We start from the raw sequence: 13,887 nt of genomic DNA, 5'->3' as shown, positions 1-13,887 counted from the left end.
CAGCTGGGACGATTTCTGCACTTCCTACAGTCAGGAGTGACTATGGGCCTAAAATTGGGGTCCATAAAGGTCCAGATTTCGGCCCTATCTATTTTCTTTCAAAAAGAACTGGCTTCACTGCCTGAAGTTCAGACGTTTGTTAAGGGAGTGCTGCATATTCAGCCCCCTTTTGTGCCTCCAGTGGCACCTTGGGATCTCAACGTTGTGTTGGATTCCTGAAATCCCACTGGTTTGAGCCACTTAAGACCGTGGAGCTGAAATATCTCACGTAGAAAGTGGTCATGCTATTGGCCTTAGCTTCGGCTAGGCGTGTGTCAGAATTGGCGGCTTTGTCATGTAAAAGCCCTTATCTGATCTTCCATATGGACAGGGCAGAATTGAGGACTCGTCCCCAATTTCTCCCTAAGGTGGTATCAGCGTTTCATTTGAACCAACCTATTGTGGTGCCTGCGGCTACTCGGGACTTGGAGGACTCCAAGTTACTGGATGTAGTCAGGGCTTTGAAAATCTATGTAGCCAGGACGGCTGGAGTCAGGAAAACTGACTCGCTGTTTATCCTGCATGCACCCAACAAGCTGGGTGCTCCTGCTTCAAAGCAAACTATTGCGCGCTGGATCTGTAACACGATTCAGCAAGCTCATTCTGCGGCAGGGTTACCGCATCCTAAATCGATAAAAGCCCATTCCACAAGGAAGGTGGGCTCTTCTTGGGCGGCTGCCCGAGGGGTCTCGGCTTTACAGCTTTGCCGAGCTGCTACTTGGTCGGGTTCAAACACATTTGCTAAGTTCTACAAGTTTGATACCCTGGCTGAGGAGGACCTTGCCTTTGCTCATTCGGTGCTGCAGAGTCATCCGCACTCTCCCGCCCGTTTGGGAGCTTTGGTATAATCCCCATGGTCCTTACGGAGTTCCCAGCATCCACTAGGACGTCAGAGATAATAAGAATTTACTCACCGGTAATTCTATTTCTCGTAGTCCGTAGTGGATGCTGGGCGCCCGTCCCAAGTGCGGACTCTCTGCAATACATGTATATAGTTATTGTTTAACTAAAGGGTTATTGTTAAGAGCCATCTGTTACTGAGGCTCAGTTGTTGTTCATACTGTTAACTGGGTATGGTTATCACAAGTTGTACAGTGTGATTGGTGTGGCTGGTATGAGTCTTACCCTGGATTCCAAATCCTTTCCTTGTTGTGTTAGCTCTTCCGGGCACAGTTTCCCTAACTGAGGTCTGGAGGAGGGGCATAGAGGGAGGAGCCAGTGCACACCAGATAGGACCTAATCTTTCTTTTAGAGTGCCCAGTCTCCTGCGGAGCCCGTCTATTCCCCATGGTCCTTACGGAGTGCCCAGCATCCACTACGGACTACGAGAAATAGAATTACAGGTGAGTAAATTCTTATTATACATATATATATATATATATATATATATATATATATATATATATATAAGTTGTTTGGGTCCGGCACTCAATAAAGGATCCAATTACCCCGGTGTCCTGATCCAAAAGCAGTGTGCACTGCTGGTATACGATTCTAGATGGAACGGCACTCAGAGGCTTTTTTTATGCAAAAACGTGTATTAAAAGTTCAATAATACATCAATGCAGATTATCAACGTTTCGGTGCCGACACGCACCGTCGTCAGGATATGATGTATGGTATAAGCATAGAAAGACAAACACATACAACATGTACAGCTTAACTCACCCTCCTAAATACCTGTGTGATCACCATTCACCTGAGCTCCAAGCGGGTGTCCGGCGTCCTGGCGTGCGGGGGCGCTTGGCGATGACGTCATCCCGTTGTCCAGACCTTGCTGAAATCAGCGGGGCGCCTGTGCGCTGCGTCCACCCGTTGTCGGGACAACAGCCTGCAGACGTGTTAGGTAACCAAGGACGCCCTCGCGTCTCCTGGCTCTTACTGTCCTGCTGGCTGTATTTGCCGAATGCCGCTCCTTCACAGCTCTGAAAAATAAAAACGTTAAAAAGAAAAACTGGAACACCCAGTAGGCGTTATGTATGCTCATAATATTAATACCCACGCACAGTAGTAATGGGGTATGTGTATTATAATATAACATCCTCAATCACAATATAACATCCTCAATTTTTAAAAAATTTTTTGGTTATAGAAATACTTTCCCTAGCAATATATAGGTAAATAAATAATGCTAGATACCCAACATGCCCCATTTGTAATCATAAAACAATTTATATAAGGCTGTTCCAACATATCTTCTCGTTTAGGCCCCTGGGGGCCACAGTGTCCAATCTCATGATCCATCTGGCTTCCAAAATCAGTAATTATTTGTTTCTATCGCCTCCCCGTCTGCTCATTGGTAGATGATCGATGATCATGTACCTAACACTTGTCAAAGTGTGACCATATTCCGCAAAGTGCTTGGCTACTGGTTGATCGCTGTTGCCGCTTTGAATCGCCGCTCGTATGGCTGATCTGTGCTGAGTGGCTCTCTCCTTAAAGGGACGTATAGTTTTGCCCACGTAGTATGAGCCACATGGGCATCGTATGATATATACAATGTAGGCCGTGGTGCATGTTACCGCATGCTTGATGGGGATATACTTCCCACTATGTGGGTGTCGGAAGGCCTTCCCAGTATCCATATGACTGCATGTGGTGCAATGGATACACTTGTAGCACCCCTTACGATGTTGTGTGCTCCCTGTGGTAGGAAAATTGCTGAATCCGGTTATATCAGTGCGTACCACCCAGTTCTTGATGTTTCTTCCTCGTCGGAAGCTCGTCATGGGTTTTTTCGTTTTAAAACCCTTTAAGTCAGTATCAGTGCTGACTATTGGCCATAGGGCCTTAGTTGCCTGTTGGATAACACTGCTACTAGTTGTATAGTTCGTTGGCCAAATTATGCGATCATCATTCTTATTTGTCTTTTTATGGGTATGTAGCAGCTGTTCCCTAGGGATTTGTAAAACTTTTCTTTTATGCTGTAGAAGCAAATCTTCTGGGTATCCTCGTTTCAGGAACTTGATCATCATCTCATCCAGTTGTTTATGCAATAATTCCTGATCGCTATTAATGCGGGCAACCCTCAGCATTTGAGAATACGGGAGTCCAGACTTTAGGGCTGTAGGATGATGGCTCTTGTACCCTAATAGTGTGTTACGGTCAGTGCTCTTGCTGTAAACAGACGTAACCAGTCTTCCCTCTCTGTTTACCAGGAGAACGTCTAAGTAACTTATTTCTTTAAAGCTGTATTTGTAAGTAAATTGTATCGGACCCTTAAGGGCATTAATGGACTCCACCAAGGTCACAAGTGTATCTGCTGTTCCGGACCAAAATATGATGAGGTCATCTATGTATCGCAAAAATAATTTTGATTGTTCCATAAAAAGTGGATTACTGTAAAATAGATGTCGTTCCTCTGCGTACATATAGATGTTTGCGTATGTTGGTGACACATTGGATCCCATGGAACAACCGGATACCTGTAAATAAAATCGTCCATCAAACAGAAAATAATTTCTGTGTAGTACCAGGCTGAGAAGTTGTATAACAAAAGCCACATTGGGTCCTATGTACTGGTTACTATTCCTGATAAATTCCTCTACTGCCCTGAGTCCGGCCTCATGCGGGATGACCGTGTACAGGCTATGTACATCCATTGTGCACATCAGTAAGTCAAATGGTACTGTCATATAGTCGTTAATGCGTAACAGGAAATTCGTGGTGTCTTTTACATAAGAATCTTCTTGAGTGATACACGGCTGTAATATCGCATCCAAGTACTGTGAGACTGGTTGATATAATGATCCCATGGCTGATACTATGGGGCGTCCCGGAGGGTTTTCTGCGTCCTTGTGGACTTTAGGGACTGTATATAGTATCGGGGTCACCGGGTGTGATTGTGTTAAAGCTTTTAACACTCTTTCTGAGATGATACCCTCTTGTTGTGCCTGTTTGAGTATGTTATCCAGCTCACTTTTGTATTTATTCACAGGATCCCTTGGTAGCTGGATATACACCGAGGTATCACTGAGTTGCCTCTGAATCTCTTTGCGGTAATCGGCGGTGTCCTGGACCACAATGGCCCCGCCCTTATCCGCTGGGCGGATGATGATGTCGGTATACTCGCTCAGTTTTTTAAGTGCCTCCCGCTCTCCTTTAGGGAGATTGTATCTTGTAAATTTATTCTCATTGTTGTATTTATGTACAGAGTCATCTAATAGCCTTGTGAAGCATTTTAAAGATGGATTTAGGACCGGTGGGTCAAATGAAGATTTGATGTTTTTCCTGCAGAATTTTTCTATGGAATCTGGCCCATTAGTGCTCACAGGCACGTTTCCTGTTTTGTCTGCGAAGAATTCTTGTAACCTGAGTTTTCTGCTAAATTGATGCAGATCCTTGCCCCAGTCGTATTCAGCATGATGGTTGGTGGGGACGAAGGCAAGTCCCCTACTTAACACTGAAATTTCATCCGCTGTGAGGATCCGCTGGGACAGGTTAAAGACTGGTTCTATGTCTTTTTCCACGGTGGGCGTCTTACCCCTCTTCGTTTGACCGCCCCTTCTTGTATAGAGCCTCCTGTGTTTGGGCCCCCAGTGCGGGTGCGTGCTCCTAAAGGGACGGCAGGTGGATTACTGTTGTCTTCACTTTCAGATATTACAAATTACATCATATCCTGACGACGGTGCGTGTCGGCACCGAAACGTTGATAATCTGCATTGATGTATTATTGAACTTTTAATACACGTTTTTTGCATAAAAAAAGCCTCTGAGTGCCGTTCCATCTAGAATTATATATATATATATATATATATATATATATATATACTGCTCAAAAAAATAAAGGGAACACTTAAACAACACAATGTAACTCCAAGTCAATCACACTTCTGTGAAATTAAACTGTCCACTTAGGAAGCAACACTGATTGACAATCAATTTCACATGCTGTTGTGCAAATGGAATAGACAACAGGTAGAAATTATAGGCAATTAGCAAGACACCCCCAATAAAGGAGTTGTTCTGCAGGTGGTGACGACAGACCACTTCTCAACTCCTATGCTTTCTGGCTGATGTTTTGGTCACTTTTGAAAGCTGGCGGTGCTTTCACTCTAGTGGTAGCATGAGACGGAGTCTACAACCCACACTAGTGGCTCAGGTAGTGCAGCTCATCCAGGACGGCACATCAATGCGAGCTGTGGCAAGAAGGTTTGTTGTGTCTTTCAGCATAGTGTCCAGAGCATGGAGGCGCTATCAGGAGACAGGCCAGTACATCAGGAGACGTGGAGGAGGCCGTAGGAGGGCAGGACCGCTACCTCCGCCTTTGTGCAAGGAGGAACAGGAGGAGCACTGCCAGAGCTCTGCAAAATGACCTCCAGCAAGCCACAAATGTGCATGTGTCTACTCAAACGATCAGAAACAGACTCCATGAGGGTGGTATGAGGGCCCGACGTCCACAGGTGGGGGTTGTGCTTACAGCCCAACACCGTGCAGGACGTTTGGCATTTGCCAGAGAACACCAAGATTGCCAAATTCGCCACTGGCGCCCTGTGCTCTTCACAGATGAAAGCAGGTTCTCACTGAGCACATGTGACAGAGTCTGGAGAGCGTTCTGCTGCCTGCAACATCCTCCAGCATGACCGGTTTGGCAGTGGGTCAGTAATGGTGTGGGGTGGTATTTCTTTGGGGGGCCGCACAGCCCTCCATGTGCTCGCCAGAGGTAGCCTGACTGCCATTAGGTACCGAGATGAGATCCTCAGACCCCTTGTGAGACCATATGCTGGTGCGGTTGGCCCTGGGTTCCTCCTAATGCAAGACAATGCTAGACCTCATGTGGCTGGAGTGTGTCAGCAGTTCCTGCAAGACGAAGGCATTGATGCTATGGACTGGCCCGCCCGTTCCCCAGACCTGAATCTAATTGAGCACATCTGGGACATCATGTCTCGCTCCATCCACCAACGCCACGTTGCACCACAGACTGTCCAGGAGTTGGCGGATGCTTTAGTCCAGGTCTGGGAAGAGATTCCTCAGGAGACCATCCGCCACCTCATCAGGAGCATGCCCAGGCATTGTAGGGAGGTCATACAGGCACATGGAGGCCACACACACAACTGAGCCTCATTTTGATTTGTTTTAAGGACATTACATTAAAGTTGGATCAGCCTGTAGTGTGTTTTTCCACTTTAATCTTGAGTGTGACTCCAAATCCAGACCTCCATGGGTTAATAAATTTGATTTCCATTGATAATTTTTGTGTGATTTTGTTGTCAGCACATTCAACTATGTAAAGAACAAAGTATTTAATAAGAATATTTCATTCATTCAGATTTAGGATGTGTTGTTTAAGTGTTCCCTTTATTTTTTTGAGCAGTGTATATATATATACACTGCTGGCTTTCCCTGACGAAGGTGCTGCTGCACCGAAACAGCTGTTGGAGTTGCCAATATGCGGGGTTACCATTGTGAATTGAACTGCTAAGTATACGATTTGCACTATCTTATGCACGGTGCACTTTAAAATGAGGATTCAGTAAATTGTTTATTGCTACACAAGGTGTGCTGGTTTTTGTGGATCTTTGTCACAACGTTTGGATATATATATATATATATGTATATGTATGTATATATATATTTATTATTATTATTATTATTATTATTATTATTATTATTATAATAATACATGTCATTATTGCATTATTGGGATGAAATCCTGTAAAGTGCAGATTAATAGGTTAAACGATGGGACAGGTATATGGGGGGGGGGGTGTATGGATGTGTTAAGTGTTTTTAACATTGCAGGTAAGAGTTAACAGGTTGTTTGTTTTTTTAAGTGGCCCCAAATTACCCTAAAATCAGCAGTTTCACATTTTTATGAACCCCAAATTTAACTGAAGAATTTATTTAAATGAAAAAATAAAATAAAAATGCTTTTAGCATTGATAATCACTAATGGGCCAATTCAGGCAGTACAGATGGTGTTCAATTCCCACCATGGCCCTAACTGTGTGTAGTTTGTATATTCTCCCTTTACTTGTGTGGGTTTCCTCCAGGTCCTGCTGTTTCCTCCCACAATCCAAAAATATACTGGTAGGTTAAATGGGTCCCAACAAAATTAAGCCTAGCGTGTGCATGTGATAGGGACTATAGACTGTAAGCTCCACTGGGGCAGGGACTGATGTGAATGGACAAAATATTCTCTGTAAAGTGCTGCGGAATATGTGTGCACTTTATAAATAACTGGTAATAATAAAAATGTAAACATTTTAAGAGCTCAAAATATTGTTCTTTGAGACAGTAAGAGACATCTATACTTACTAGTTATTTATCTGTAGGTTTTTTTTTTGGCGTACAAGCTGATTTTCCTTTTAAAAAAAAAAGGAAAAACAATTCCTTGCGGCTTTTTGATAAAAAATTATCAAGCCCAATTTTTTTCAATTAGTACAAGAATCGGGAGCACACATATCCGCACTAATTATATGGTCACTACAGCCGTGTTAATTTTTACTGTAAAAACCTTGCGATCAATTTGCTATATCCCATAAAGTAGCAACACATAAGGGGGTCATTCCGAGTTGATCACACGTAGCAACTTTTTGCTGCCCGTGCAATCAATTAGATTGTATTTCTGCATAGCAGGGCTGCGAACGCTTGTGCAGCCCTGCTATGCAAAAAAAGTTTCCTGTTAAAGAAGACCAGGGTAAGAGTTACTTACCCTGTGCGATCGATCCAGCGATGCAAGTCCCGGAATTGATGTCAGACATCCGCCCTCCAAACGCCTGGACACGCCTGCGTTGGACTCACCACTTCCCGAAAACGGTGAGTTGCCACCCGGTTCCACCTTCCTGCTGTCAGTCTTCTTGCGGTCGCCGCTGCGACTGCTTTCCTCGCTAGCGGCGTCGCTGCCTGGCGAAGGCCGTTGCCGGGCAACGATGCACCTGCGCAGTGTGGCCGCCGCATATGCGCAGTTCCGACCCGATCGCACGGCTGCGAGGAAGCGCAGCGTGCGATCGGGTCGGAATGACCCCCAATATACTGTCCAGCGGTGTGTTTTTCATTTATACCTGTTTTTACCTAATTTTAAAGTGACTTAACCTATTGCAAGGACTGCCATGGAGTGCTTTAAAGTTAGGGAATTATCAGGTAACCATAATTTGCTGTGTCCCTTATTTACTGATCCTATTTTTAATCCTGTTGCTAATTTTCCTGCCAACATACCTTCCTGTTGTTACTACCTTGCGCTGTAACTTTTTCCAAATGGTAGGGAAGGTAAATGCAAACTCTGCTTGTCAACAGAAGTGCGTAGACAATCTAGACGGTCTTTGTGTCTGCTGCCCCTTTTCTGGTCTCGTATGGTGGCCATCTCTCACCTTTCATTGAGTTCAGAATATGCACTCATCATAGTGTTAAAAAGATCACTATCATTATTTTCTTATATTTATATGGCGCCACCAAATATCCATAGCACTGTACATTAGAAAAATGACAGTGAAACACAAACAATTCAATGAAGAAAGGGACAAACAGACAGTACAAAGGAAAAATCTAAATTTCGTGTTAAAAACATTAACATTCAATGGTCGAGTGCACAGTAATCAGCAATTAGATAGGATTATAGACATTTACTGTAAGCGTGGGGCATGACACTGGAGATGGGGATAGCGGAGGTAGAGTATGATACCCCTTTACCACCAAAACCTATGGTTAAACCTGGGTAATTGAATACTGATTCAAGCCGTATCACAGTGGCTTCAAACCCCGTTCACCCCGCAGGCTGGACCCGGGTTAGTGGCGGGTCTTTCCTCTGCCGACACTTGGAGATGATGATCTCCAAGCGCCAGTGAGCTGAATCTCCATAGGGTTTTAACTTTTGTACTGCACTCATTCACGCAGGATGTTGTTCTCTTTGGAATGTGGTGCAAGGCTACAGCATCATAGCCTGCCACTGTACTGTCAATACATTAAACAGGTGATGAGAGGGTGGCACTGTTATAAGAAAAACATAGATTCCATGACATTCTAACACTCAGTAATTCAGGCTCCATTAAATGCTGACCCCCAGGTGGCCGCCTATGTTTACTTAGTGGCAGCACTGGTCCAGGACACCCTTAGAAAATTCTGAAGCAGGAATAGTATTTGACTTTGTATTAATTACAATGTTGTCAAGAAAAGCATATCGCTTTAAAAGATTGAATTATTTTATTGGTAAACCTGTGTTTCTGCTTTTGCTTCTTTCCAACGCAGTTTAAAACATCACAGTGGAGACATGGAGAATGAACATAATGTAACAGCGTCCTCAACATCTCCTTCCACCAGCACTCCGGTGTCCCACCCTCCACCTATCTCTGTCTACAGCCCAGACCGCCATGCTGTGCAGGTATGTCAGTACCCATCAATCAACATGATTTCTCTAACGTCCTAGTGGATGCTGGGGACTCCGTCAGGACCATGGGGAATAGCGGCTCCGCAGGAGACAGGGCACAAAAAGTAAGCTTTTAGGATCACATGGTGTGTACTGGCTCCTCCCCCCATGACCCTCCTCCAAGCCTCAGTTAGGTTTTTGTGCCCGTCCGAGCAGGGTGCAATCTAGGTGGCTCTCTTAAAGAGTTGCTTAGAAAAAGTTTTTAGGTTCTTTATTTTCAGTGAGTCCTGCTGGCAACAGGCTCACTGCATCGAGGGACTTAGGGGAGAGAAGTGAACTCACCTGCGTGCAGGATGGATTGGCTTCTTAGGCTACTGGACACCATTAGCTCCAGAGGGAGTCGGAACACAGGTCTCGCCCTGGGGTTCGTCCCGGAGCCGCGCCGCCGACATCCCTTGCAGATGCTGAAGATTGAAGAGGTCCGGAACCAGGCGGCAGAAGATTTTCAGTCTTCATCAGGTAGCGCACAGCACTGCAGCTGTGCGCCATTGTTGTCAGCACACTTCACACAGCGGTCACGGAGGGTGCAGGGCGCGGGGGGGGGCGCCCTGGGCAGCAATGTATAATACCTGTATGGCGAAAAATACATCACATATAGCCCTTGAGGCTATATGGATGTATTTAACCCCTGCCAGATATCACAAACTCCGGAGAAGAAGCCCGCCGAAAAGGGGGCGGGGCCTATTCTCCTCAGCACACAGTGCCATTTTCCCTCACAGAAATGCTGGTGGGAAGGCTCCCATGCTCTCCCCTGCACTGCACTACAGAAACAGGGTTAAAACAGAGAGGGGGGGCACTGATTTGGCGATATGAATATATATTAAATGCTATAAGGGAAGAACACTTATATAAAGGTTGTCCCTATATAATTATAGCGTTTTGGTGTGTGCTGGCAAACTCTCCCTCTGTCTCCCCAAAGGGCTAGTGGGTCCTGTCCTCTATCAGAGCATTCCCTATGTGTGTGCTGTATGTCGGTACGTGTGTGTCGACATGTATGAGGAAAATGTTGGTGAGGAGGCGGAGCAAATTGCCTGTAATGGTGATGTCACTCTCTAGGGAGTCGACACCGGAATGGATGGCTTATTTATGGAATTACGTGATAATGTCAACACGCTGCAAGCCGGTTGACGACATGAGACGGCCGGCGAACAAATTAGTACCTGTCCAGGCGTCTCAAACACCGTCAGGGGCTGTAAAACGCCCATTTACCTCAGTCGGTCGACACAGACCCAGACACGGACACTGATTTCAGTGTCGACGGTGAAAAAAACAAACGTATTTTCCTTTAGGGCCACACGTTAAGGGCAATGAAGGAGGTGTTACATATTTCTGATACTACAAGTACCACAAAAAAGGGTATTATGTGGGATGTGAAAAAACTACCTGTAGTTTTTCCTGAATCAGATAAATTAAATGAAGTGTGTGATGATGCGTGGGTTTCCCCCGATAGAAAATTATTGGCGGTATACCCTTTCCCGCCAGAAGTTAGGGCGCGTTGGGAAACACCCCTTAGGGTGGATAAGGCGCTCACATGCTTATCAGAACAAGTGGCGGTACCATCTACAGATAGGGCCGTACTTAAGGAGCCAGCTGATAGGAGGCTGGAAAATATCCTAAAAAGTATACACACACATGCTGGTGTTATACTGCGACCAGCGATCGCCTCAGCCTGGATGTGCAGAGCTGAGGTGGCTTGGTCGGATTCCCTGACTAAAAATATTGATACCCTTGACAGGGACAGTATTTTATTGACTATAGAGCATTTAAAGGATGCATTTCTATATATGCGAGATGCGCAGAGGGATATTTGCACTCTGGCATCAAGAGTAAATGCGATGTCCATATCTGCAAGAAGATGTTTATGGACACGACAGTGGTCAGGTGATGCAGATTCCAAACGGCACAAAGATGTATTGCCGTATAAAGGGGAGGAGTTATTTGGGGTCGGTCCATGGGACCTGGTGGTCACGGCAACTGCTGGAAAATCCACCGGTTTTTACCCTAAGTCACATCTCTGCAGAAAAAGACACCGTCTTTTCAGCCTCAGTCCTTTCGTCCCTATAAGAGTCATATCTGCCCAGGGATAGAGGAAAGGGAAGAAGACTGCAGCAGGCAGCCCATTCCCAGGAACAGAAGCCCTCCAACGCTTCTACCAAGTTCTCAGCATGACGCTGGGACCGTACAGGACCCCTGGATCCTACAAGTAGTATCCAAGGGGTACAGATTGGAATGTCGAGACGTTTCCCCCTCGCAGGTTCCTGTAGTCTGCTGTACCAATGTCTCCCTCCGACAGGGAGGCAGTATTGAAAACAATTCACAAGCTGTATTCCCAGCAGGTGATAATCAAAGTACCCCTCCTACAACAAGGAAAGGGGTATTATTCCACACTATATGGTGGTACTGAAGCCAGAAGGCTAGGTGAGACCTATTCTAAATCTGAAATATTTGAACACTTACAAAAGTTCAAATCCAGATGGAGTCACTCAGAGCAGTGATAGCGAACCGGGAAGAAGGGGACTATATGGTGTCCCGGGACATCAGGGATGCTTACCTCCATGTCCCAAAAAATTTGCCTTTCTCACCGAGGGTACCTCAGGTTCGTGGTACAGAACTGTCACTATCAGTTTCAGACGATGCCGTTGGATTGTCCAAGGCACCCCGGGTCCTTACCAAGGTAATGACCGAAATGAGGATTCGTCTTCAAAGAAAATGGACGACTTCCTGATAAGAACAAGGTCCAGAGAACAGTTGGAGGTCGGAGTAGCACTATCTCAAGTAGTTCTACGACAACACGGGTGGATTCTAAATATTCCAAAACCGCAGTTGTTCCGACGACACGTCTGCTGGTCCTAGGGATGATTCTGGACACAGTCCAGAAAAAGGTGTTTCTCCCAGAGGAGAAAGCCAGGGAGTTATCCGAGCTAATCGGGATCCTCCTAAAACCAGGAAAAGTGTCAGTGCATCATTGCACAAGAGTCCTGGTAAAAATGGTGGCTTATTACGAAGCGATTCCATTCGGCAGATTTCACGCAAGAACTCTTCAGTGGGATCTGCTGGACAAATGGTCCGGATCGCATCTTCAGATGCATCAGCGGATAACCCTATATCCAAGGACAAGGGTGTCTCTCCTGTGGTGATTATAGAGTGCTCATCTTCTAGAGGGCCGCAGATTCGGCATTCAGGATTGGGTGCTGGTGACCACGGAGGCCAGCCTGAGAGGCTGGAGAGCAGTCACACAGGGAAAAAATTTCCAGGGAGTGTGATCAAGTCTGGAGAATTCTCTCCACATAAATATACTGGAGCTAAGAGCAAATTTATAATGCTCTAAACTTAGCAAGACCTCTGCTTCAAGGTCAGCCGGTATTGATCCAGTGGGATAACATCACGGCAGTCGCCCACGTAAACAGAAAGGGCGGCACAAGAAGCAGGAGGGCAGTGGCAAAACTGCAAGGATTTTTCGCTAGGCGGAAAATCATGTGATAGCACTGTCAGCAGTGTTCATTCCGGGAGTGGACGACTGGGAAGCAGACTTCCTCAGCAGGCACGACCTCCACCCGGGAGAGTGGGAACTTCATCGGGAAGTTTTCCGCATGATTGTGAACCGTTGGGAAAGACCAAAGGTGGACATGATGGCATCCCGCCCGAACAAAAAACGGGACAGGTATTGCGCCAGGTCACGAGACCTTCAGGCGATAGCTGTGGATGTCCTGGTAACACCGTGGGTGTAACAGTCGGTGTATGTGTTCCCTCCTCTGCTTCTCATAACCAAGGTATTGAGAATTATAAGACGTAGAGGAGTAAGAACTATACTCGTGGCTCCGGATTGGCCAAGAGGGACTTGGTACCCGGAATTTCAAGAGATGCTCACAGAGGACTAATGGCCTCGGGAGCTAAGAAGGGACTTGCTTCAGCAAGTACCATGTCTGTTCCAAGACTTACCGCGGCTGCGTTTGACGGCATGGCGGTTGAACGCCGGATCCTAAGGGAAAAGGCATTCCGGAAGAGGTCATACCTACCCTGGTCAAAGCCAGGAAGGAGGTGACCGCACAACGTTATCACCACATGTGGTGAAAATATGTTGCGTGGGTGAGGCCAGGAAGGCCCCACGAAGAAATTTCAACTAGGTCGATTTCTGCACTTCCTGCAAACAGGAGTGTCTATGAGCCTCAAATTGGGGTCCATTAAGGTTCAAGTTTCGGCCCTGTAGATTTTCTTCCAGAAAGAATTGGCTTCAGTTCCTGAAGTCCAGACATTTGTCAAGGGAGTATTGCATATACAGCCCCTTTTGTGCCTCCAGTGGCACCGTGGGATCTCAACGTAGGGTTGGGATTCCTCAAATCATATTGGTTTGAACCGCTCAAATCTGTGGATTTGAAATATCTCACATGGAAAGTGACCATGCTGTTGGCCCTGGCCTCGGCCAGGCGAGTGTTAGAATTGGCGGCTTTGTCTTACAAAAGCCCATATTTGATTTTCCATTCGGACAG

At 45.9% G+C, this 13,887-nt stretch overlaps 2 protein-coding genes across 7 annotated transcripts in view; one reads left to right on the top strand and one right to left on the bottom strand.

Annotated features, from left to right (window-relative positions):
- Positions 1–13,887, top strand: part of PHC3 (polyhomeotic homolog 3) — a 364,349-nt gene that overhangs the window by 37,957 nt on the left and 312,505 nt on the right. For all 6 annotated transcript variants that reach the window (XM_063916218.1, XM_063916215.1, XM_063916214.1 and 3 more), the window contains one exon: positions 9,223–9,355. In XM_063916218.1, coding sequence (XP_063772288.1) covers positions 9,245–9,355 — 111 coding nt within the window. In that variant the 5' untranslated portion in view covers positions 9,223–9,244. The remainder of the gene's footprint in view (positions 1–9,222; positions 9,356–13,887) is intronic.
- Positions 1–13,887, bottom strand: part of PRKCI (protein kinase C iota) — a 418,248-nt gene that overhangs the window by 387,646 nt on the left and 16,715 nt on the right. The gene's annotated exons all lie outside the window — the stretch shown is intronic.

This window comes from Pseudophryne corroboree, chromosome 4 (genome assembly GCF_028390025.1).
Source record: "Pseudophryne corroboree isolate aPseCor3 chromosome 4, aPseCor3.hap2, whole genome shotgun sequence".
Lineage (NCBI taxonomy): Eukaryota > Metazoa > Chordata > Amphibia > Anura > Myobatrachidae > Pseudophryne > Pseudophryne corroboree.
The sequence above is the reverse complement of the archived record's forward strand: the minus strand, read 5'-3'. Positions and strand labels throughout refer to the sequence as shown.